This window comes from Schistocerca nitens, chromosome 10 (genome assembly GCF_023898315.1).
Source record: "Schistocerca nitens isolate TAMUIC-IGC-003100 chromosome 10, iqSchNite1.1, whole genome shotgun sequence".
NCBI lineage: Eukaryota > Metazoa > Arthropoda > Insecta > Orthoptera > Acrididae > Schistocerca > Schistocerca nitens.
This window is the reverse complement of record NC_064623.1, coordinates 38,632,039-38,659,447: the sequence shown is the minus strand read 5'-3', so window position 1 is coordinate 38,659,447 and position 27,409 is coordinate 38,632,039. Positions and strand designations below refer to the sequence as shown.

Genomic DNA, 27,409 nt, shown 5'->3' with positions numbered 1-27,409 from the left:
TGCATCGTTTTCAAATGGAAATGTGAGATTACCCACAATACAGTACGCAATTGTCTCCCCCTGAGTTTCATCTCTGGTCACATGAACCGCTGTCTTTGAAGATAACATTTTGACACAGACAACGAGGTGTAGGCCAGCGTGGAGAATTGGCGGAAAGCACTGGCGGCTGCCTTCTATGATGAGGCTATTGAAAAGTTGGTACAACGCTATGACAAAAGTCTAAGTCAGAACGGCGACTACGTAGAGAAGTAGCTGAAAGGTGTAGCTAATTGTTACAAGTAAAACATTTCTGATGTTCACTGTGGTTTCAATTTGGCAATCAATCGGAGCTTACTTTCTGAACAGGCCTCGTAAAAGCACAAAAGGAGTATCACGTGTGTAGAGTTCATAGCCCTTAATCATTTGAAAAGAAATATTCGGTGATTATAAATACGCAAATCGCTCGGAAGTGTTGTGTGGTTTGATGGTGCAAACCTGCAGTTTTACACCGTTTTGGGATTCGTCGAGAATATTTCTCCGAAGACCTAAATAATTTCACGAAGTAAAGTTGGACGCCACATTCCATACACATGACACGGCATAGCACTTGGCTGTACCGATAGATTTCCATAGAGCTATAAATTATCTTTAGCGATTTCAGGTGGAGAAGTTCCAGCAAGGAGACTAAACGAGATCTGCTGCTGCGAAACGCATACGGTATTACCGGATTCTTTAACTTACGGAAAACAGTCAGCAACATAGACTTCATTACCACCGCAAACATAATTGAAAGGACTCAATTTATCAAAAGGAGCAAACAGTAATTAGAAATCGCTAAACCAAACCATAAATAAAAATAAATTAATAATAATACGCAATCACATTAATAAAACGCTCATTAAATAATAGAGAGAATTAAAAAAATAAGAACTTTAAAATTGTCACAACGTTTTCGTTTATACAGTGTCTGAATCAGTACGCAAGCGAAAGCTTGCGCACCTAATATGTTTATTATTCATTGCTATTTCAATTTGCGGATTCTCTTTTAGGACCGGTTTTACGAGAATCGCAGTTCAGTATCCTGGTCTTGTAGGCGAATAATAACGAGGCTTCGTTTATGAGCAGAACAAATTTGATGACAGCCATTTCCAGTGCCGTTGGTCATTTGTTTCGATTCCTCTTCAGCGCTGTTGGTTAAGCCAGACAAAGTAGGTTCTGCGGTTCGACTTGGATCCCTTCAAAGCTATATTTAAAAGTCTCATATATTATCTTCTCAAGGATAAAACTGAACAGCCGCGCGGGATTAGCCGAGCGGTCTTTGGCACAGCAGTCATGGACTGTGCGGCTGGTCCCGGCGGAGGTTCAAGTCCTCCCTCGGGCATGGGTGCGTGTGTGTTTGTCCTTAGGATAATTTAGGTTAAGTAGTGTGTAAGCTTAGGGGCTGATGACCTTATCACTTAAGTCCCATAAGATTTCACTCACATCTGAACATTTTTGAACATAAAATTGAACGTGGTAGGAGCTATGATAATTATTACGAAATTATGCGGATCCGGATTGACGTCTGGATTTTACGACAAATAAAAATTTGTGCCAGACCGGGATTCGAATCTGTATTTCCCGCTTATCTCAGAAAAACTGGTGTCAATCCGGATTCGTAAAATGCTAATCCGTTTCATATTCACTACCACGGCTGTAATGGTCGGAACAATCAGTGCCCGTTGCTTCAGACAGGCACGCATGTCTAATGGATATTACACGCTAAAGATACGGACACTGGATAAACACAGACATTGTAACTAGATCGACGTATCCGTGGCTCGACGGGCTACAATGATGATAAAATATTTGCCTCCCCCCGTGCTGGAATAACGAAATGTGCGGGTGTCCAGTGTTGTGGGCACCGTTACGTATGGCAGTTCCAGTGGGTCCTGGAGGCTTACTCGGATATCCAGAGTGGTGAAGGCGACCGCCCGCGAAAAGCGGGGAAATCTGGGTTCGAGTCCTGATCCGGCAAAAATTTTCACCTGCCACAGACGGTTGGCGTCAGTCCGGATTTAACAAAGCCGGCCGCAGTGGCCGAGCGGTTCTACGCGCTACAGTCTGGATCCGCGCGACCGCTACGGTCGCAGGTTCGAATCCTGCCTCGGGCATGGATGTGTGTGATGTCCTTAGGTTAGTTAGGTTTAAGTAGTTCTAAGTTCTAGGGGACTGATGACCTCAGATGTTAAGTCCCATAGTGCTCACAGCCATTTGAACCATTTTTGGATTTGCAAAACGCTAATCCATTTCGTAATCTATATAAAGAAAAATGTAAATGTACGTTTGTTCCAAATTGTAGATCTCTGAAAGTTCTACACCTGTCGCTTTGAAATTTTGACACAACGTTTCATTCAAATACGTACCTGTTTTTGTAAACATATTTTAGTACATAAAACATACTGTATAAGTAAATATCTAATAGAAAAGTGGAACGTTATTGTGAAAGATCTCTAGATACCGCAGCTAAAGAGTAGTGACTGGCGTATTGTGACTAACCAGTTGCTCGGCCACCATAGACCAGACGTTTTCAATTGGTGAGAGATCTGGAGAATGTGTTGGCCAGGGCAGGAGTTGAACATTTTCTGTATCCAGAAAGGCCCGTACAACACCTGCAACATGTGGTCGTGCATTATCCTGTTGAAATGTAGGGTATCGCAGGGATCGAATGAAGGTTAGAGCCACGGGTCGTAAACATCTGAAATGTAACGTCCACTGTTCAAAGTGCCGTCAAAACGAACAAGAGGTGACCGAGACGTGTAACCAACGGCCCCCCATACCATCACGCCGGTTGGTACGCCAGTATGACGAATACACGCTTCCAATGTGCGTTCACCGCGATGTCGCCAAATACGGATGGGACCATCATAATGCTGTAAACAGAACCTGGATTCATCCGAAAAAATGACGTCTTGCCATTCGTGCACCCAGGTTCGTCGTTGAGTACACCATCGCAGGCGCTCCTGTGATGCAGCGTCAAGGGTAACCGCAGCCACGGTCTCCGAGCTCATATTCCATGCTGCTGCAAACGTCGTCGAGCTATTGGTGCAGATGGTTGTTGTCTTGCAAACGTCCCCATCTGTTGACTCAGGGATCGAGACGTGGCTGCACGACCCGTTACAGCCATGCGGATAAGATGCCTGTCATCTCGACTGCTAGTGATATGAGGCCGGTGGGATCCAGCACGGCGTTCCGTATTACCCTCCTGAAGCCACCGATTCCAAATTCTGCTAACAGTCATTGGATCTCGACCATCGCGAACAGCAATGTCGCGATACGATAAACCGCAATCGCGATACAATCCGACCTTTATCAAAGTCGGAAATGTGATGGTACGCATTTCTCCTCCTTATACGAGGCATCACAACAACGTTTCACCAGGCAACGCTGGTCAACTGCTGTTTGTGTATGAGAAATCGGTTGGAAACTTTCCTCATATCAGCACGTTGTAGGTGTCGCTACCGGCGCCAGCCTTGTGTCAATGCTCTGAAAAGCTAATCACTTGCATATCACAGCATCCTCTTCCTGTCGATTAATTTTCGCGTCTGTACCACGTCATCTTCGTGGAGTAGCAATTTTAATGCCCAGTAGTGTATGTGGTCGTAACGTTTCAAATCGATACGAGATGCAACGAGCATGTGAGAACTGCGGCAGGGAAGGTGAATGGTCGATTTCGGTGATTGGGAGAATTTTGGAAAAATCTGTTTCATCTGTAAATGGGACCGCATATAGGACGCTAGTGCCTCCTATTCTTGAGTACTGTTCGAATGTTTCGGAACCACACCAGGTCAGACTGAAAGAAGACATCGAAGCAGTTCAGAGACGAGCTGCTACGTTACCAGTAGGTTCGATTAGCATGCAGGTGTTGCGATATGCTTAGAGAACTCAAATAAGAAATCCTCGAAGGAAGGCGAGGTTCTTTCCGAGGGACGCTTTTGAGAAAACTTAGAGCCGGCATTTGGAGCTGACTGCAGGAAGATCCTACTGCTGCCAACGTACATTTCGCCTAAGGACGTCACAGATAAGAATGCGAGAAACTCGGGCACGTACTATGGCATATACACTGAAGCGCCGAAGAAACTGGTATAGGCATGCGTATTCAAATACAGAGATTTGTAAACAGGCAGAATACGGCACTGCGGTCGACAACAAGTGTCTGGCGCAGTTGCTAGATCGACTACTGCTGCTGCAATGGCAGGTTACCAACATTTAGGTGAGTTTGAACGTGGTGATGTATTCGGCGCACGAGCGGTGCGACACAACATCTCCGAGGTAGCGATGAAGTGGGGATTTTCCCGTACGACCATTTGAAGCGTGTACCGTGAACATCAGGACCGGTTAAACATCAAATCTCCGACAGCGATGCGGCCGGAAGAAGATCCTGCAGAACGGGACCAACGACGACTGAAAAGAATCGTTCAACTTGACAGAAGTGCAACCCTTCCTAAATTGCCGCAGATTTCAATGCTGGGCCATCAAGAAGTGTCATCTTGCGAAACACCATCGGTATGGGCTTTCGGAGCTGAAGACCTACTTGGTTACTCTTGATGACTGCCCGACACAAAGCTTTACGCCTCGCCTGTGGCCGTCAGCACCGACATTCGACTGTTGATGACTGGAAACATGTTGCCTGTTCGGACGAGTCTCGTTTCAAATTGTATCGAGTGGATGGACGTTTACGGGTGTTTAGAGAACCTCATGAACCCATGGGCGCTGCATGTCAGTGAGGGACTGTTCGAACTGGTGGAGGCTCTGTAATGGCGTGGGGCGTGTCCAGTTGGAGTGATATGGGACCCCTGATACGTCTAGATACGACTCTGTCAAGTGACAGGTGACGTACGTATCGTGTCTGATCACCTGCATGCATTCATGTGCGTTGTGTATTACGACGTAGTGGGGCAATTCCAGCGGGACAATGTAACACCACACATGTCCAGAATTGCTACAGAGTGGCTCCAGAAACACTCTTCTGAGTTTAAACACTTCCGATGGCCACCAAACTCCCCAAGCTTGTACATTATTGAGCATATTTTGGATGTCTTGCAACGTGCTGTTCGCAAGAGATCTCCTTCCCGTCGTATTCTCCCGTATTTATGGACAGCCGCGCAGGATTCATGGTGTCAATTCCCTCCAGCACCACTTTAGATATACCCCGTGCCTCGTCGAATTGCGGCTCTTCTGCGTGCTCCAGGAGGCCCAGTTCTTTTGGCTTTTTAGTGTACATAGTTAATTTTCCCTTGGTCTATTTGCGAATGAGACTACAAAGCAAATGACTGGTAGTGAAGCAGTGTAATCCCGACCACGCACAGTACGGTGGGCTATGGAGTGCGTATGTAGACCATACAGATGTGAGTGCCCTCAGAATATTGTCTGTGGAGATGTAGAAGAAATGCCAAGACTTGTTCATCGAGGATGTGGAAATTAACATCCTGGGTCACGATCAGAGAACCGGAATAAGCGGTCCCATATTGTTGTACAAAGAAGAGCCACAAAACGTCACAGAACCACTTCTGGACCGCCACACCCTGTGCGTTAAACACCGTACTGGGCCACAGATGCCCTCGGCGCCTTTGTTTTCTTCTGACTGTTTTGATGCCACCTGCCATGATTTCCTCTTCTGTGGCAACCTCTTCATCTCAGAGTAACACCTCAAACCTACGTCCTCAATTATTTACTAAATCTATTCAAATTTCTGTCTTCCTCTACACTACGTACCCTCCACAGCTCCCTCTAATACCATGGAAATCACTCCCCGATCATCCTGTCCCTTCTTCTTGTCACTGTTTTCCATGTTTTCCTTTCCTCTCTGATTGTGGAGAACTTCGTCATTCCTTGACATATCAGTCCACCCAATTTTCAACATTCTTCTGCGGCGGCACATCTCAAATGCTTCCATTTCCTTCTTTTCCGTTTTCCCCAAATACTAGCAGGCTTGTCTTGGCCAGTGCTGATCTGCTTTCAATGTCCCCCTTGATCGGTCCCTCATTGGTTATGTAGCATTCAAATTAGCAGACCTTCTTACGTTCGCTTACTTCGTGATCACCAATCCTGATGTTAAGTTTCTGTTACTGCTCATTATTTTCGCCTTTCTTCAACTTCCTTTTAGTCCATATTATGTAATCATAGGACTATTAATTCCCTTCAGCATATCCTGTAATTCTTCTTGACTTTCGCTGAGGATAGCAATATCATCAGCGAATGTTATCGTTGATATCCTTACGTCCTTTGGAAAAAGAGACGAAATCCGGCCTCGTCGGATCACACTACGCGCCTACAGGCAGCAACGGTCCATTCCTTGGCCCATTAGACTGCAGTTTTATTTGCCGCTGTCAGTAATGGAACTGGGCGAGATACCCAACTCAAATTTCCGCTGCGAGACCTTCCTCCCCACCGCTCGCTTGGAAACTATTTGAGATGGACATGCTCTCAGTGACAGTGGCAATTCCTGTCATATCTGAAACCGACTATCACTGACGAGGTGTTTTAGTTTATTAGGTTATTTTTAAGACCACCGTTTGTAGGCAGTGTTGCATGGCAGCGAATGGTTCAAAATGGTTCAAATAGTTCTAAGCACTATAGGACTTAACATCTGAGGTCATCACTCCCCTAGAGTTAGAACTACTAAAACCTAACTAACCTAACGATATCACACACACCCACGGCCGAGGCAGGATTCGAACCTGCGACCGTAGCAGCCGCATGGTTCCGGACTGAAGTGCCTAGAACCGCTCGACCACAGCGGCGCCGCGAAAGGTGTAGAATTCCTGATGTAGACAGGCTGATATATCCATGAATGCAGCACCTACATTCACATTGTGGTCATGAGTGCTTCCAAACACTACAGCTCCTTTTTACCATTCTGTCGCGTCCCAAGTCGCCTCATCGTACTGTGCTAATTCCACACACCCTGATGTACACTGGCGTGAAAAGCACAGTGAAAATTAAATATTTTTTATTCGCAGCAGTTAGCCTCTCATAGTCGCCTTTCTAACTTAGACATTTGTCGCCGTTGTAAAAATTTTCCAGTACCCTCGTCATAGAAGGCAGCCGCCTTTGCTTTCCGCCAATTCTCTACGCTGGTCTGCCTTTCGTTGTTGGCGCCAAAATGCTGTCTTTGTAGCGAGCGGTTCTTGTGAGCAGAGATGGACGTCAGAGGGAGCCAATTAAGGGCTATATTGTGAGTGATCAGTTCCCATCGAAAACGCTGCAGGAGTGTTTTCATTGCCCCTGCAGAAAGCGGCTGAAAATTGTATTGAAGAAAGAAACGCATGACATTTACGTTACGTGGGCTCCGTAGCTTCAGGCGAAATCCCTCCCCATATCGACATACTTGCCAGGAGATACTTGTTTTAGGCATTTCTACGTTATCACTTCGCTCTCTGAACTGAAAAGAGCGACGTGAAGCAATCGACAGACACACTAAAGACACTGCCCAACACATCTGTGGAAAGTTCCATCAGGTTTTCACAGTGGTTTCCATTTCGCGTACCTCACTCTCTGATTATGCCTCGTATAACGTCGCATGGGCGTACTGACCAAATCTTCGAAGGCACGCTCAACGTTCACAGTTATTGTGGCAGTGTACTGCTTTCCCTGTGTGGGTGTTTTCATTGGTGCATTTGGCCTAGACTTCATTTTTATGGAATTTTCTCATTTTGAGAGCACTGAAGGGCTACCTGTTTTAATTGTAAGAGACCATTCCACAGCCAAGATCGCAAAATATTGCTTTATTTAAGAAAACCGGTTTCAACAGACTTTGCTGTTAACTTCAGGTCTTAAAATCTTTATGTAGTAAAAAATGTTCATTTTACACTGAATCTCAAGCACAAGATGTCAAAATGATAAAAAGCAACACATTATCAATGGTTTTTCATCGATAAAATATTTAAAGGTGCTTTATGTTCTTTTAAGGGGACCACACCGTGGTTCAGGTCGAAAAAAATCGATTTTCGGTTTTAATCATATTTCGATGGATTTAGGTTTTACTTAAGTACTCTGAAAAGGACTTAGCTGAGAAAATTTTTTTCCAGCATTGAAAGAGCATTTTCCTACCATGTGTGTTTATGTGCCACGCCCACTTTTCTGTTACCCACTAACCCATCCACTGTCAACTTTAACCCATATGGAGATGCCATTATTAGCAAAATAGAACGTGTAGGTCATTTTCAAAAACTGTTGGTATGAGAGGAAAAGAATTAGAAGATGGAAAATTGTTGACCGGACAGCGTCGGTTAACTAAAACTGAAATAGAAAACTTGCAGGTATACTATGGGAAGGCAATTAGGAGAAATAAAGAAAATCTGGAGGCAAAGATGTTTGGGCCATATTCTTCCATAAGTCCTCTACTGATGATAAGCCATGTCATGGATTGTGTCCATCAGGAGAAAATCCGTGGTGCAAGTACAATAGGGCTCAGGCAATTGGAAAATCTTATTCTCACCAGCATTCTGCTGCTGTTATTACAGCAATTAAACCTATTTTCAGAGACCTGGCTCATCCTGACCTTCTAAGGAAATGTCTGCATGGGCAGACACAGAACCCAAATGAATGTTTCAACAGCATAATTTGGAACCACCTTCCTAAAACTGTATTTGTAGGCATGCATACAATGAAACTAGGAGTTCATGATGCCGTTGTTACATTGAATTGTGGTAATATTGGAAAATGTTGGGTGCTGAAAAAGCTGGGAATCAATCCTGGTGAAAATATGATCACTGGGCTGCAACATTGCGATAAAATGAGGATAGCCGATGCAGACAGGTCTGCATCTATATGGCCAAGAAAGCAAGACAAACATCCAGGAAAGTGTAAAAGAAGCTGGAAGACCTGCTAGAGGCCAAAGAATCGCCATCATATGCAGCAGGACAGTTTTAATTAACTGTAAGTAACAAATTTCTAAAATTTTTTCTTTAAAGTGAATTTCCAGCAAACTAAAATTTTCAGTACATATGTCCCATTATCAGAAACTATCATAGATAAATGAATGAAATTTTCAGAGACTCTGCATAACGTAAAAAGGCACCTCTGGTACTACATTCATTAATATTCTCCCATTAGGAAGTTCACAAAAAATATTTTCTGCAGAAAAAACTTAATATTTTTGTTAAGAAATTTAAAAAAGTATTTCTTAAAAACTATAGAATGGGTAAAGCAGGTTTTAGTACAGTTGACTCTATTAGCATAATGTAACACACAGTAAAAATATTAAGGTCCTACATCAAATAGTTTTTTTCAGAAATGGGTCATATACTTGCCTAAATTAACATGGGTTAGATAGGCAGGTTGTGCTCCCCTTAAGTATTCTAGCTATGACAAAACATTTATATTGTGCTGTTTTTTCTGTCCAACTGACATCTTGTGCGTGAAGTTCAGCGTAAAATGAACATGTTTTACAACAAAAAGATTTAAGATATTAAGACGACAGGAAAGTCTGCTGAAACAGTTTGTCTTAAATAAAAAAAAATATTTTACCCCATCTTGGTTGTTGAATGTTATATTTTAATTTTTTTTGGTGACAATGCGCGCCGCATCCAACAGCGCAGCTGCAGGAGCTCCTCGAACGAGAGAATATTCTGCGAATGGACTGGCCTGTCCGTTCTCTAGACTGAAATCTCGAGTGTATGTGAGACGCGTTGTACACACGTATTGCAGCACGTCGAAATGCGCCAACGACAATCTCGCAGTTGTCAACCGTGCCAATGGAGGAATGGAACGCCCTACCTGAAGAACTCCAGATCAACCTTGTGGCCAGCATGGGAGCACACTGAAGAGTTTGAACTGCCATACGTGACGATCACACACCCTCTTAAGAACCATGTTCCGCCTTTTCTTTTGTCCAGAGGAGCATCATAAATCGACTAACAGTCCTGTTCGTCTCATCACGTACGAGGTGCGACAATAAAGTAATGAGACTGATTTTCTTTGCAAGATGTGGCAACCCTGCAGGCTTGCGTAGGCACACCATCTTTGACCTGGGTCTATAAGCTGTTCCTAGTCCAAGTGGCACATCGATGCAACTGCTCAGTCGTGAGTTGTGCTGTAATAAGTTAACACGTGTTTGTGTCTCTCGTTACGGAAATGGAACCGCATAATATTGCGCAACGGTATGCCACTTCTTTTAGCGTTAAATTGGGTGAAAACGCGACGACGACTTACGGTAAGCTTCAGAAGGCTTTTGGAGAGGAGGTCATGTCACGAGCTCAAGTTTTTCGTTGGCATAAAATGTTTAGTGAAGGAAGAACGAATGTGGAAGGTGAAGACCGCAGTGGACGACCATCAACCTGACGGACGGATGTCAACTTGGCCAGAGTGTGTGAACTCGTACGATCTGATCAAAGATTGTCTGTGAAAATGGTTGCAGAAGAACTGAACATCAGTCAACAAACGGTTCGTCAAATAATAACTGAAGATCTTGGTATGAGAAAGATTTGTGCAAAACTGGTCCCCAAAAATCTCACACCACAATACCGAGAAACACGGAAAAATGTGGCAGCCGATCTGTTAGAGCAAACGGGAATCAATCCAGAATTGTTGAGCCGTGTTATCACTGGTGATGAAAGTTGGTTTTTTTTTCAGTACGATCCAGAGACAAAACGCCAAAGTTTGCAATGGTGCTCAAAGGGATCACCCAGACCAAGAAAAGCTCGCATGTCAAAGTCAAAAGTGAAATGCATGCTTGTGTGCTTCTTTGATTCCAAGGGAATTGTTCATAAAGAGTGGGTGTCTCCTGGACAAACAGTTAACCAATATAACTACAAAGAAATTTTAGAAAGACTTCATAAAAGAGTTCTTTGTGTCCGTGCCAACATAGCTGATAATTGGATTCTGCATCACAATAATGCGCCATCCCATACTTCTCTGTTAGTACAGCAATTTTTAACATCAAAACAAATTTCAGTACTACCACAGCCACGTTATTCATCATATATCGCTCTGTGCGACTTTTTTCTATTTCCAAGAGTCAAAGCGGCGGTCAAGGGACACCATTTCCAAACAAGATGTCCAAAAAGCTGACGAGTGTCTTGGAGGATATTACAGAAGATGAGTTCCAGAAATGTTACCATCAATGGCAGAAGCGCTGGAAAAAGTGTGTGTAATCAGAAGGGAACTACTTTGAAGGAGACAACACTAAACTTGACTAAAACGGTAAGCAACATTTTCTTTCACATCAGTCTCATTACTTTATTGTCACAGCTTCTTTCATTTACGGTACTATACACCATTGTACTGTAGTTCTACCGTATATGAATGGTCCGTGTTACTGGCGGTGAACAATCATGTGAAAGTTGCTTTCGCCCTTACGTTTTGAGCACCAGTGTATGTCATGATAATTCATTTGTAAAATGATGAACGATTCTGATTGCTCGAGTAATGTTGTTAGTAAAAAATTTCTACCTACTTACATTAGGTACAATATGAAAAGAGAAGAATGTGACAGAGAACCAGACAATTACATTATCTCACCACATTCAGTACAAACACGTGTTGTGTGATAAGAATTATAGTCTGTTCTGTGGTGCTTCTATTTAAAATAGAGATAAACGCAATTTTGCTAGCGTTTACTTCAGTGTTTTAGGACAGCTGCTAGAGGGCATCTAGTAAGCACAGTTAATGATTAAATTCATACGATCAAAACAAAATAAACAAAACACACTGAAAAAGAATGTTAGAAGCTCAAGCGAGTGCAGTAAAACAATTCCACAACGTAATTATCAAATATGAAACTTCCAGGCAGATTAAAACTGTGTGCCGGACCGAGACTCGAACTCGGGACCTTTGCCTGCCGCGGGCAAGTGCTCTACCACGAGGTACAGGCAGAATTGAAGCTCTGAGGGCGGGTCGTGAGTCGTGCTTGGTAGCTCAGATGGTAGAGCATTTGCCCGCGAAGGGCGAAGGTCTCGAGTTCGAGTCTCGGTCCGGCAAACATTTTTTATCTGCCAGGAAGTTTCATATCAGCGCACACTCCGCTACAGAGTGAAAATCTCATTGTGAAAACTTGTTGTAACGGTTGATATTTTTGAAATATTGCTAACTTTTTCTGATATTTTGAGTTATAATTCATAGCATTACACTTATGTTTTGTTCCTCAGTGGTATACCTCGTTGCGATTCAATTCGTTTCTCAGTTTTTCTGTAAGTTTTGGTATCAACGCTGCTTTTATAAGAGCTCGCTACAGCAATTAGTTTCAATATATAAGCTTTTTAATTAAATGCTATTTTATAACGTGAATGACATAAATGGGCATATATCATCATATCGGTGCAGATTGGTTTACCGTAAATAAGGAAAACATTTTTTTTCTATTGTCTGGTTACAACGAACTCCAGAAAATTAATGCAGCTATAGAGCTGTAATTCAAGAGTGAAGTTGATTTTAGCTTGCATGGAACTCATAGTTTTGCAAGATTTGTGTGTCTGCCTTGCGGTCTTTAAAGAAACTTACTTTGTGTTCTGCCTTACGTCAGGTCTTGTTGTGGGGGAAGCCTCGTCAGACAGGTACACCGAATGAGCGTCTAGGGAAGTGATTCCAGTGGTGGTTTCCCGTTGCCTTCCACTGATGATGATGAAATAATAATGAAGGCAACACAACACCCAGTCCCTGAACGGAGAAAATCTCCGACCCACTCTGGAATCGAACCCGGCCCCTTAGCGTGACAGACCGCCGTGTTGACCACTCAGCTATTGGGGTGGGCTCTTTAAAGAGGAGAATCGTATCATATACTTATTATTGGTAATAGTTTTCCACTTTAAATCATCGTCTTTCTCAAAAACATGTTTTCCAGGTTGTTCATGAATGTTTTTATCAATGTGCCAGATAAGCGATGCCCACACGCAGGCGTTACTTCTGGTGACAGTTTTTACCATTTAAACTGTAATAATTTATAGATAAAACCAGTCCTCAAAGTCTATTAGGTCAATTATCTTTGCAGTGCCTATCATTCTATGTGTATATAAATTTAATTTACTGCTTGAGTAGTTTCTTTCAGAGAAACATTAGTGTATAAATTAACGATGTCTAAAAATATTAATGTTGCATTGTCTGAAATTTTTATGTTTTTTACTGCTTCATCAAATTATAAGCTGCTTTGTTACGCTTTAAGACTGTTGTAATGCGTATGCACCTTGTAGCTTGTTTGTTGTTCAACGGACTGTTAAGTTTGGACATGTGTCGTTGTTCACTGATGTGTCGCTCACACAGACACAAAGAAAACCGTGATCAAGTTTACAAAGGTTTATTGATCAAAGGGAGGAACGTCTGCTTCCACGATAATAACAGAATCACGATTACGGCACCCCACAAGTACGATGACTTGACATTATGATGATTCACGAGTCTGACAAAGTATCATAATAACTGTCTTCATATACAAATATACTTGCACGGAAAATATTCTAAGTACGAATAAGCTGTCCTGAATAACACCAGCATATGATCAGAAAAGTCTATTCCGGATACAGTCTAACGGCACCAAGGGAAATGACGAATGTTGAGTACAGAGGCGTCGGTCCATACGATGAATTTAGAGAGCGTTCTGTGACGATGGATGCGTAGCACCCTCCCCGGAAGGAGCGGCTCTCGAAGCCGGAAGAATTGACTTGTGTAGCTGTGACGTTGACATTTATAGTGACCGGCGGCGGAATACTCGCGGCACATTTCCTGGTCGCTTGCGTGGCGGCAGCGGGTAGGTCCCCCGGAAGTGGCGGCCTCTGCTAGCGCCGGTACCGTCGCGTGGTGTCCGTCCGTTACTGCCACAGGGTGAGTCTGCGAGGCTGAGGCGTGCAGGGGCCGTGTAGGCTACACGCGTGACCTAGGTGCCCGAAGGGTTGCCGACCGCTTTTGCGAAGATCGCCGGTATGGTATTCATTATAGGGGCAAATGGATTTCTCTTCTTTAAGGATTTCAATTTAAGGTCTCACTTCCGCAGTCTACGAGGCGTGTCTTTTAAGTAAGTACCGTTTTGAAATTAAAAAAAGACGTGCTAAAATATCTCAATAATTTTATTTTTACATGAAAGCCTGTACCTTAATATACGCACTGACGCCATTACAGTATGATTCTTCCTTGTTTACGTTGTGTACTGAGTGTTTAAGATGCCTCCGATAATCGTCACTCACGCCGACTGTAAAGTACGGGCTGTTATAAGATTTCTTAGTGCTAAAGGCCTAAAAGCGATCGATATTCATCGTGAGATCTGTGCAGTTTACGGAGAAAACATTATGAGTGATGGAATGGTAAGAAAGTGGGTGAGAGCATTTAAAGATGGCCGCACAAATGTGCATGATGAACAACGTTCGTTAATGAAAGTTTGGTGCAGGAAGTGGACAATGAGGTGAGAGAAAACAGACGCTTTACGATTTCCTCGTTGCGGGTTGACTTTCCTAATGTTTCTCGTTGTGTTTTGTATATTATTGTGACCGAGCACTTGAATTACCGAAAACTGTGCGCACGTTGGGTAGCGAAAATGTACGTTTAGACAGTGCATTGACTTTCCTTGAGCGGTACCACAACGACGGTGATGATTTCTTAAGCGAAATTGTTACGGGCGATGAAACATGGGTGGCCAACGTCACACCAGAATCAAAGCAACAGTCCATGGAAGTTGAGCAAGGGAATCGTTTTGCTGCAAGACAATGCCCGTCCGCATGTGGCGAATCAGACCAAAGATCTCATCACATCTTTTCGATGGAAAACTCTAGATCATCTACCGCACAGCCCCGATCTTGTGCCCAGTGACTACCATCTGTTCCTGTACTTGAAGAAACACCTGGGCGGTCAGCGTCTTCAAGACGATGACGAAGTCAAAACAGTGGTGATCCAGTGGTTAACAAGTCAGGCGGCAGACTTCTATGAGGAGGGTATTCAAAAACTGGTACAACGTTATGACAAATGCCTCAATATTGACGGAAATTATGTAGAAAAGTAAATTAAGGTACAGGCTTTCATGTAAAAATAAAATTATTGAGATTTCTTTGCACGTCTTTTTTTTAATTTCAAAACGGTACTTACTTAAAAAACACGCCTCATATTAACTTTCTTCCTTAGATTGTTACTCGAATCTGTTGTTGGATCTTTTTTAACTTGTATAATGCGAATTTCAGTGAAAAATTAACAGACTTGAATTTTGTTTCTGTACGATCAACTTGATCATTATAACTGTACGGATGTTTCTGCCCTGTAGCAGTTTGTCTCTGTTTTAAACAGAAGCATCATAGAATACGCAAAACTTGTAATGGCACCGTTCATGTTCGTACTACATGTGACGAAATACTTTAACTACAGCTTTAATTGTAAGTCACTTTTTTTGTACGGTATACTTATTGTACATATCGTAAACAGGTAGAACTTTCTACTTATAATACTTTCTCTTTTAAATCTGAAGGTTATAAACTCAGGCAATCGAAACACTGTATGATCAAGACAAATAAACTTTATACTGAAAATTAAGATTGTGTTCTCTACAAGCGACCTATGTGCTCTGTTGAATATTTGAACTTGAAGACAGTAATACCTTTCTTCATTTCTACTTCTTAAGTCAGTTGTCAGTATTTTGAGATTATTGGTCTCTGTTATGCACAATACGTTCCCTACAGGAGTTATTCGAACTTTTCTGTGATTCTCTCTCGCTGGCTAAGCAAATACATTACGTCTGGTGCAACCCTTCTTGGAATATTCGTTGTCACCTCCGTCATTCAGCTCCGTCAGGGCACTGGACAATATCCAAATTTTGACTGCACGATGATTTTGAAAGTAAAGTCCTACGTGTGTGAGGTACAATTTCTTACGATTCGTCCAATCATTCACAATACGACATATGGTTAGTTCACTGTAGGGTTTAATTGATTAGTGCTGCCTAAAATATCTGAACAGATGTAATGGAATGTTCCCACTGGTTCTTGTCACTATCGCACCACATTTTTTTATGTTGAGGGACAATAGCGCGTCCTTAGAATAAGTAATAGTCTTCTTCTATTTTTTTTACAATTTTCTAATGACATAGGCCTAGGTTCGCCATATTGTAGTTGTGAGTAGTGGAAAAATATTTATCCGGTTTATCTCAGTCATATGATCTGATCCATGACCTCATGATAAAGGCAGATGTAAACCACACATCTGAATCCTGTAAATGTAAAATAGGCCCCGTTACAAAAATTATAGGTATTTCCATCACATCATATTTGTTACCCTAGGTAACTCTAGGGCCAGATCGAGAACACTTTTCCACACAAGCGACTTACCAGTTGACACCCTTCCCGTCTTCCCCTTTTCCATTGTACACTTTCACGTATCCGGTTTTTTGATACTAATTGTGATACAATCTGTACAAAAATCTTGCACTTGCGCACCTCTGGTGCCTACCTCAACTTGTCAAGCCAAGAGACAGCTTGTGTGATTTGGATCTTAAAATGGACCTTGCTAGCTCACAACGAAACTGTCACCTTTCAACCAAACTTAGACCTAGACCAACCTAAATACAAAAAAAAGTAGATGGTGAATCAGAAAAAACTTCATGATTTCAGATTTCAAGATTTTCAGATAATCTGTAAAGTTAAAATGAAATCGTCTACGCCATGCTCCATCTTCATTAGTTGTCTCGTAGACATTGAGCAGTACCTTTACTTCAAAACATTCTATTATCCAATTAGCTCTTCACACTATTGTGTCAGTGTCCATATTTCTGAGCCATATGTTAATACTGGAAACAGTAATGTTTTATAGAGTTGACACTTTGTTCTCTTGCACATACTTATGGGGTTGTGGGGCCAGCCCTTAACAGTATTTATCAGCTAGGTGGATGCGCCGCTTTATTTCCATATCGTTCTGTGACATTACCAGTGTTCCCAGATAGATAAATTGACTAACGCATTCTAACAGTATATTTAGTTCTTGTCGTATTATTCGCATTGCAACCATGGTGAAGGGGTTTAGATAAACCTTCCATTTTGCAACTGGTTGGCTGTTTACTAATTCTACAACATGATACTATCTTACGCTTGCTGCTCCAGACGAGTGCAAAATTTTAAAATACTAGTGACATTACGACTCTATAACAAGCAACCGGAGAGAAAGAGCCTCTTATGCCAAGACAGGAAATATCTCTGAATAGCGTCCAAAACTTTGTTGGTAAAGTAGTGGATCACAATGTAGAAGCAAAAGAAGCCTTGTTAGTACTCTATCCTCTCTCTCTCTGCTTCAGTATGTATGACGTCACATGGCACAACTAAATTACATCATGTTCCAGAGTCGACGTATGGATTCAGAAGGTTCAGCTGAGCCGTCTCAGGAAGCTTCAGTGAATGAACTTTTTTTTAATAATGACTATATATTGTAAAGAAAATACACACTTTTTCATTACGTAATGGGATTAATACTTATTGGGCTTGTGGTGTCGCATGGTGAAGATGGAGGGAAATGAGTATATGCGTGTGTGTGTGTGTGTGTGTGTGTGTGTGTGTGTGTGTGTGTGTCTGCCTTGCGTTATAAAATCCACCATTGCTTCTCTAAATTGCGATACTTTCGCCCTCAGGAAAGTCAATTCAATGTGGTGCTAATCTTTAAAAAAAATGAACTGTGCAGTTTAGGCGGGAGCTGTAAACATAACATTAAATGAAAATAATAATGGTTGTAACATAATAATAAACTATTTTGTACATCTTTTCCATTTGTTCTTTCTCCTTGACTGTCAAAAAGTGAGTATGTGATTTCTAATTTTTATATCATTAATTTAGCCAGTCTTAATTTAGGCTAGTTATGTCCACTTACTTCGTTCTGATACAATGGGGAATTTAGACCAGTTCCGCATTCTTCCACTAATGACGGAATCTAACTTTCTCTCTTAAAGTTACCTCAGATCGAACTTGTCCATGGAATTACTATTATAGCATCTTATTAAAAATTTGCCCGCAGCTCGTTGTCTCGCGGTAGCTTTCTCGCTTCCCGAGCACCGGGTCCCGGGTTCGATGCCCGGTGGGGTCAGGGATTTTCACCTGCTTCGAGATGACTGAGTGTTGTTGTGTCGTCTTCATCATTATCATTCATCCCCATTACGGTTGGAGGAAGGCAATGGCAAACCACTAGGACCCTGCCTAGTACAGCGGTGCGGGTCTCCCGCATCGTTCCCCTATGCTCTGTCAAGGAGTGTGGGACTTCGTCATCATTAAAAATTTACAACATAATTCCTAGTCACGATGGAAGGTGGCAAGCATAAGTGGTGCTACAGAATGCTGTGACAATGGATGACGCTGCGTCAAATAGGACATTCGATTCCGCCGCTTCTGTTGACTTATCACAGGAAGCTTCAGTATACTGGTTGCTAAAGCTGGTAAGGTATTCCAGAGAAGAGAAACACATTGTAACGTGTAACGAAAATAACACTTTATTGGCCTTGCGGTGATGCGTAGCGAAGCTGCAGGGTAATGAGTGTGTGTCCATGTTGAGTGCTGCGATGATGGGTGATGGTGGTCGAAGTTGGTGGTTCTAGCATCGTGTAATCGTCCGCGGTCCACTGAGGCCCTAATGGTGTCCGTAGCCGAGGCTCAGACCGTGTCCGTATCCTCCGTATCCCAGGCTGACGGCGGGGGCGGCGGCGGCGTAGCCCAGACCGAGTCCGTGTCCGTAGCCCAGGCCGTGTCCGTACCCGTAGCCCAGGCCGATGGCGGGGGCGGCAGCGATGGCGGGGGCGGCGACTGCGACGGGGGCGGCCACCTTAGCCACTGCCGGGGCGTAGTGAGTCGTGCCGTAGCTCACCTGCTCAGACAGAAAACACCCAAACGTTGGTATCCACGGTGGTAGTTCGTTGACATAGTGGGAACTGACACGTGTGAAAGTAATAATAGAACCAAAACATGTCCGTTTTGACATGGACCCGCGCACGAGTCATTTTCGATACATTTGCTAACGTGTGGGCACGACCCACCACTAACCTCTGTATGAAATGCTCTCCCAGCTAGTAGAAGTTTATCTGGAATCAAAACATGAGTAGTGTCATTGCCGCTCCCTTATAAACTTTACTGAGGACCAAAACTCCGCTACTTGTTGTAGTTTCCTATTGCACTTGGTAACCATTGTTGCTACAAGCGCATCATGGTCAAGAGCACACCCCCAAAGACTTTAGGTCCTTTTCTTCAACGTCTACATCTACATCCATACCTTGAAAACCAGTGTGAAGTGCATGTCAGAGGGTACTTTCCGTTGTACCATTTAACAGGGCTTCTTCCATTTCCTTCCACACATCCAGCGCGGAAAGAATGGCTGTTTAAGTGCCTCTGTGTGTACTGTAATTATTCTATCCCTGTGCTCACGATTTCTATGAGGGCAATTGCTACATTCGTCATTTAAAGCTTTTTCCTGAGACATTTTAAGTATTCTTTTTCGAAATAACTTGCATCTATCTTCATGTGCCAGTTCAATGTCTTTAACATCTCCGAATACATCCAATATCTCCTGTTAGTCCTGCTGTGGGTTCCACACAACTGAGTTTATGTGACATGTATAACAAACACCTGCCACTCTCTGTGCTCCTTTCGTATATCTGATAATGTCCAATTCCGAAAAGTCGTAATACAAAACGTTATATTATCTAGCGATCTAGACAGTTTCATTCATGAAAGAGAAAATTATTTAACTTTGTTTTTGTTGATAATTAAAACTTGATAGCTACCCTTGATGAAATCTTCACCGATTATCACCCAAGTCATGGCTTCACGTTTTCCGCCATGTTTTGATGAGTGTCTCACTCGTCACTATCAGGAGCCTGAAAATGACGAGTGGGAATGTCGTTGAAACGTTACGAGAACACGACGCCACGACTCGGCTGATAATCCGAGAAGATTTCGTCAATTAAATTCGCCGAGAATGCTTTCTTTCTTTCATAGCAACCCCTCATACTTGATATACGATTGTTATACACCTCCCACATACTTCACAGAGTAACTCACGTGTAACCAGTGGAGTGTACATGGTACATACCTGTGAGACGGTGGAGACGGCAGCGGGGGCGTGGGCAATGGCTGGGGCAACGGCCACTGCGGGGGCGTGAGCGATGGCGGGGGCGGCGGCGACGGCGACTGCGGGGGCGTGCGCGATGGCGGGGGCGGCGATGGCTGCGGGGGCGGCGGCCAGGGCCAGGCCGTGTCCGTAGCCTCCATATCCTCCATATCCTCCGTAGCCTCCGTATCCCAGACCCAGCAGGCCTCGCTTCTCCTGCTTCTTCTCCTCCTCAGCAAAGGCCACGGCAGCCAGAGCCAGCACTACGATAGCCTGGGGGCAAAGAGATGGTACGAAATTTAATTGAAAGCTCCAAGGTATCAGTAACATTTGATGGCGAACGTGTATCGGCACCGAGACAGCCTACATGAAAGAGAGCTAAGATACATACGACTCAGGCACAATATTGTTAAAGTTACACTCCAGGGATGGCACACACAGTAAGAACATAAAGCTCCACTCAGCACTTAGACAAGGCAGTACCTCAAGATAATATCTCAGCGAGTAACAAAGGACTTAGTTACAATAGCCGGCCAAGTGGACTTCATATAGGCGATGTGAGCTCTCGTTCGTTAGATGTATGACCTTACCAGTGGTTTAACACAGGTTAGTGCAAGGAAACATTGACCTATGTAGTCAAACTCCAGTTAAATACTGCAAAACTTCTTTCAATAAATCGTTGTAAATTCTTGCTAATCTGTGTTTCCATCTGTTTTTACTGTAGCTGTTGTCCAATGTATTTGGCCCTGTGAAAAAGCTGTATAGTTGCTGCAGCCATACACCTCAGCACAGCAGCTAGTCGGCAGTAGCGAGCTTCTTCCTGCCACATTTAAATGTTTGCTTCAAGTGCATTTGGTGAATACAGCAGGTACCAGATAAAGAAACAGAAGGGAAGGAGGTTAGAATTTCATATCACTTTGATAGTGAAACTTTTATGTCCAGTAAGTGTGTAGGTTTCTCTGGCAAAATGTAGATAGCATAAATCATTTCAATGTATTTTCTGAAGATGTGCCGCTGTCAGCCTATTCCTTCTTTTAGTTAATTGGAACTACAAAGCCGCTTTCTCCCCTATTCCAATCAGTACACCACCTCCCCTGCATTCTTCCATAGAACCGCATTTCAAAAGCTTATAATCTTTTCTTGCCTGTACTGTTTATCTTACACATTTTACTTGCATATAAAGCACACTCCAAATAAATACTTGTGTACTGACCATAAGAAGGTCACTGCAAACGTGGCCAAAACTTTGGTTTTATTTAGCGACAGTTATCTTACAATATGGCGCGACACAACACCTGAAAACTTTTACGCTAACTTGTGTCCTGTTTAAGGAATTGTCCTGGTGAATCAGACAGAGAGTTTGGAAACACACTTGCTGTAACGACGAGTGTTACTCTTATTCCCTGGCTGATAATCTTGTATCGCACTACACGAACTGTTTCGCAGTTGGTTGGTGTAGAGTAGCCTACTTGATTGTTTCAACCGAGATTCTGTAGGTGATAAGTCATAAACAAGCAAATGTAAATAATCAACTGTACAGTCAAACACATTAATCTCTCATATTTTTGTCTCAGACATAATGTTCCAGACTGCTACAGAGCATATTTGCCATCCCCCACTTCTGAACAACGTTTTCAGGAGGTTTCTCTTCGTAGTGAGGTAAGTGCTGGAACTTGAAATCCTCTCCTATATGTACCCAATTGGCGATCGCTCTGCACCACCATATCTCGCTTGGTGTTTGGCATAAAATAACTGTGACACTACAATAGGCATGATTTCAGACAGGCCACTTTTCTCCTAGGAGTAGAAATCCTTTCATTGCCAACTAGGGCAGTCTCTGCATCACCACCAGCTTTTATGGCACTGGGCTGCAGAGCTCCTGACTCTCCACTGGGTTAAGACTTGAGTAGCATGCTCAACCTTTAGGGGCAGGGAATGAAAAAATATTAAAAGGAAATCCTTTGATGGTTTCACACGCAGCATCTAGTGAACAGTCGCATAGCCAGTGATTAGCTTAGTTAAGATTAGATTGGGTTAAGTTGGGGGGGCTGGATTTCACTAGGCTGAGTTACATAAGATTGGTTTAGGTTAGGCTGCTTTAGTTTAGTTTGCAGAATGAGATTTTCACTCTGCAGCGGAGTGTGCGCTGATATGAAACTTCCTGGCAGATTAAAACTGTGTGCCGGACCAAGACTCGAACTCGAGACCTTTGCTGTGAGGACGGGGTGTGAGTCGTGCTTGGGTAGCTCAGTTGGTAGAGCACATGCCCGCGAAAGGCAAAGGTCCCGAGTTCGAGTCTCGGTCCGGCACACAGTTTTAATCTGCCAGGAAGTTTCATAGTTTAGTTTAGTTTAGATTAGACTGCTTTAGTTTAGATTTGGTTGGGGGAGGTTTGGTTACATTAGGTTGGGCTACGTTAGGTTTGGTTGCATTACATTGGGTTAGGGTGGTGTAAGTTAGATCGGTTTAGTTTCAGTTGGGTTAGATTAGGTTATTTTAGATTGGGTTAGGTTAGGTTAGATTAGGTTACTGCAGTGATGTATACTGCAGATGTTAAACAAAACATCTACTTTGCTCTGAACACACATAATCAAATACGTCTTCGTATGCACTAGGTTATAATTCTTTTTGTCTATGACATATTGTATCACAATTACATTAAAAATTATTTTACCCCAAGTACTGACCAAGGTATTGGGAAGATTTTCCTTGGTTGTAAAACAAATGCTGGAAATGGAAAGCCTTCCCCAAATATTCCCAACCACATGTGGCAATCTCGCTACCAGCTCGTATGGCATTAAGCTGAACAGGCCCTGACTCAGCCATGGGTCTCTGCTCAGACAGCGTGCTCTACCTAGAGATTACCATGACTGTAAGGTAAACACCAGATCTGGTGACCCCCCTTCTATTTCAATTGGGAACTCGTCTGCACCACCAACAAGGTCACTCAGTATTTGACTGAAACGAACTGTGGCTCTGTAAACAGCTCTCTCCTCACGCAGGAGTGGACAAAGGATCTGTACATTCTCACGTAGCGGCTTGAGCCGAGGCAAGGTCTGTAATCATACTGATGGCTGTAACCAGTCCACTCAGCATTGCACCATCCTGCCTGTCAATACATCAGCATGACCGTTTACTCAACGAGCAATGGTGGCTTCGGCGGTGGACTTCATGACACCTCAGGTATGTTCTCAACAACATGCTCACTCTGATGAGTATAAATACTGGTCATCTAGGCAGGCTGTGGGATCGAATCTGCGAGTCATTGAGTCTGTGTCTGTTGTAGTGTGGAATCTCCCAGTGAGGTCACCATCGCTCAGATGTCATCCTGCCAGGACCTCCTTTTTGGGGGCACAGGCACAGCACCTGCTGAATGTAGAACAGAGGCCTCCGCCAGCAGCCCATCAGGCATCTTCCAAACTCCAGTGCAGTCGTTAGACACCTTACGTACAACCTAACCAGGCTGCTAACCAAGCCCAGTATCGCTGCCCATGCAAGGTCACCCCATCACTGGGCCGGGCTGGGTGTAGCTATGCTCATTATGTCTCACCATGGACTGTGGGTTCGATGCCTACCTGATCTGGGCACAAGTCTTCTGTAATAAACGATTTGGAAGTAAGCAATGTATTCAACTGCTTGAAACTGTCTGTGTCTTGTGCTCCCCAACTACGTCCACCAGAGTACACCAGCACCTGCAACCACCTGGACCTAGTTCTGTCCCACTGGCATCTCGCCTGGTATTTGGCCGAAAATACCGAGACTCTGTAAGCTATCGCGCCTCAAAAATCACGCTCTTTCCTTTGGAGTAGAGAAAGAAAAGAACATAAAAATGTCAGGTTGGTCTCATTCATATACAACATGTTCGCAGTTTCACAAAAACACATTTGTTTTATTTTTCTCCTTGATCATGGACATTAGTATCCCAAAACATATTAAAAATAGTTCCAGTCTGCTGATTCCTGGGAGCTGGTTTTTGGGAGATTTCCCTTGATTAGAATGCAAATACTGGAAACTGTAATCACACGCAGTTCTTTCCCAGTTGTGGACACCTCTGCCCCATTTCCAATTAGTTCCGTAAATGTTGGAAAAGCACTGAGGCTCTATAATCTGAAACAACCTGTCCCATCCCTTAGAGTAGAGAATGAAAGATACAATAAATAAATCTGATCGATGAATTTTTTCGCAAATACTCTCAGTTGGGACACCTTCTGTCGAGTTGTGACAGTTGTGCTTACTGACACTTGTGGAGAGTCAGGCTGTGCTGGTGTTTCTGAAGAGCTCTAGAGGCTTCAGGTATATGGTTCAAATGGCTCTAGGCACTATGGACTAACAAGACGTTATCAGTCCCCTAGACTTAGAACTACTTAAAACTAACTAACCTAAGCACATCACACACATCCATGCCAGAGGCAGGAGTCGAACCTGCGACCGTAGCAGCCGCGTGGTTCCGTACTGAAGCGCGTAGAACCGCTCGTCCACAGCGGCCGGCATTGAGTTATATAGTTGCTTTTTCATTCCTTCGACTTAGCAAATTCATAACCCAGTTGACATGTCTTAACCTAACTTAGACCTCCTGCCACCACTACCAGGTTTCTTACTGTAACATTCGTTTGTCCGCTAACTCATAACCAAACTGTCGCATTTATGGTAACCGAGACCTCTTGCTATGCTACAGATCAGTCTGTTACCATACCAGGTTTCTTACTATAATATTCGTTGGCTTGCCAGCTCACAATCAGAGTGTCATATTCCCACATAACCTAGACCTCGGGCTAAGCTTCAGATCAATCTGTCACCACAACCTGGTTTTATACTGTAACATTCGCTGGCTTTTCAAGACATAGACAACCTGTCAGATTCGAACTAACTTAGATATCGTTCTAGGCTCGGACTGCCATCAGAACAAGGTTGTTTTTTTTAGATTCATTGGCTGCCTACCAAGAGCGTCAGATTCCACATAAATGTAACTCCATAGAGGAGCCATTGTGCAGAAGTGGTCCAACCCTCTTCTCCCGGGTTGCCTGGTGTTTGGCCGAAAATAACTAGATTCCACAATAGACCGGATCTCGACAAAGTACACGATGCAGGAAAAACAACTATCACTCAGTCTTCCTCAAATGCAACACGATTTCGTGACAATTACGACTTCGGTGTCCCAGATATTCCCTACTTTGCTACACTCCTTCGTTCTTCGATTATCACTGCTATACTACCTGTTATTATCATAACTGCGGTTCTTGTCTGGTATCTGCTGTCATACATATCTGATAAGGAATCCAAACGCTACAAGACTATAAACTATAAGCTACAATTGCGCGCACTACCGTTTTGTAAGCGATTTTCTTTAGAAATGTACTACACTTTCCGAGATCCGTTCTAACAGCTCCAAGTCTCCCATCCCCTTGATCTTTTACATACTTTCGGTGTATGTTCCTATCCCTAAATATTTAAAGTATTTTATGTGCTCCAGATGTTCACTTCTTATCGTATAATCGGATACTGTCTGGTTCAGGTTTACGTAAAGATATTACTTCAGAACGAATTAATGTATTTGTAATATTCTGTACGTTTTTTTCCTCAGTTACTTAAGAAAACTATATTGTTTGCGTATTTATATGTTATAATAATGATCTTAATCCTCAGACGCATAGTCTGAATTAAGTGGATCTTCGTTGGTGCGATATACATTCGAAAAACTACTGCGATGCAATCCTTGACGCTGCTTTATCTTTTAGAAATGCCTTCATCTCTGCATAACTAGTGTCACCTACATCCACTTGTATCTGTTTACAGTGTTCAAGCTTTGGTCTTCCTCAACAAGTCCCTCCCCCTCCCCCTCCTCGATCAACACTTCTTACTTCCATATGAAGCTACAGTCCAAAAACATACTTTACGAAAAGTCTTCGTAACACAAAAGCAAAACTTTTATCGCTATTTCCAGCCAACATTCTATGTCCCCGTTTCTTCAACCGTCTCCAACTAATTCCTAGAAAAATTCGTCTACTATTCTCAGCGCCTCATTTCCTAATGTAATTCACTCAGCGTCATCTGACTTAATTCGGCTGCATTTCATTATCCTTATTTTACTTTGTTGATTTTCATGTTACTGCTTCTTTTCAAGTCACCACTCAATCCCTTCAATTGCTCTTGTAAGCTCTTAGGCAGAATTACAATGTCATCCGATCCCCTCAAGTTGTCCTTCTTTTCCAATCAACTTCGAATCTGTTTCCAAATTTCTTTTCGATTCCCTAGCTTCATGATAGTATCTCGGAAGGTGTGACGACTCAGTCCTACCCCTTCCCGTAACTACTTACTGACTCCCACTCATTCCCATTCATCTCTGTACAGCTACATTGTAGGTAAGCTAATTGCCAATAAAAGGTTTTAAGAAAATTGATGTCGTGGAAACTCTGTCCCGTTCGTCGAGAGCCCTCAGCGATGACAGCGACACTTTATGTGATAACTCCACAGCACAGTATACTCACCAGGACCTTCATGTTGTTGTTATTGTTGTGCTTGCTGCTGTGGCTGCTTGCAGACTGATGTCCAGAGCGGTTGCAAGGGGTGCTATATATATGCTGGAGGGGAACGCTGGACTACCCACGGAAGCCAAACCTTTCACAGCTGAGGAGGGGCGGTAAGGAACAGAACGGTGGACTCCGGGGTGAAAGGCGACGGGGCAGCGTGCGGCCGGCCGTCTGTGACGTCACGCTGAGCCACGCGACATTCTGTGACGCAGACCTGGCCGCCTGCCTTTGTCTCGGCTTCCAGCCGCTGCGGGCAGGGAAGGGAAGGGAAGGGACCAGGGTGTAACGGCCAGACAAATCGAGGTCGTTACACGTGGAGTGTCTGCCGGGTGACAGAAGGACGGAGAAAGGTGTAGGTCGTGGCCTTCCTGAAGGAACCAACCCAGCATTTACCTGGAATCATCCGGAATGGATCAGCCTGCTGCTTTGTAACTTCTTGGCGGATTAAAACTGTACGCTAGACAGTGAGTCGAAGGCAAAATGCTTGCCATTCGCAGACAACTCTCTTACTGTCCGAGCTATCCACACACGAAATATCTCCCTCTGCCATGGAGAATTCCCTCATCTCTTGAAAATCACTGAAATCGTACCGGTGTATGAGAAAGGAATAAATACTGATATGAAAAACTATAGGCCGATATCATTAACTTAAGAAACTTAGTAGAGAAAAAAAGTAATATTAAATCAATCTGAGGCGTATTTCATCAAACATAATCTATTTTAAAAAGAAAGATCTACTATAACAGCTGTACCAACTCTTATACATGAAATATTAAAGAAGCTACATGAAAAGATAACCGGCACCTTCCTGTATATGAGTAAAGCTTTTCATACTTTGGACCATACAATTCTAGAGCATAAATTAGAAGCACATGGGATCA

At 43.3% G+C, this 27,409-nt stretch overlaps 1 protein-coding gene across 1 annotated transcript; it reads right to left on the bottom strand.

Moving 5' to 3' along the window:
* Nucleotides 1-18,365: 18,365 nt before the first annotated feature.
* LOC126210146 (cuticle protein 65) lies at nucleotides 18,366-26,560 on the bottom strand. Its single transcript, XM_049939296.1, has 3 exons — nucleotides 26,487-26,560; nucleotides 19,984-20,274; nucleotides 18,366-18,762 (listed from the first exon to the last, which is right to left on the bottom strand). Exons 1-3 carry the CDS (start codon nucleotides 26,496-26,498, stop codon nucleotides 18,529-18,531), a joined length of 537 nt encoding a protein of 178 aa, XP_049795253.1. The 5' UTR covers nucleotides 26,499-26,560; the 3' UTR covers nucleotides 18,366-18,528.
* Nucleotides 26,561-27,409: the final 849 nt, after the last annotated feature.

Coding starts and splice junctions, on each gene's coding strand:
- LOC126210146 (XM_049939296.1), bottom strand. Junction 18,763..19,983: donor CCGTCTCCACCGTCTCACAG/GTATGTACCATG, acceptor CTGTCTGAGCAG/GTGAGCTACGGCACGACTCA.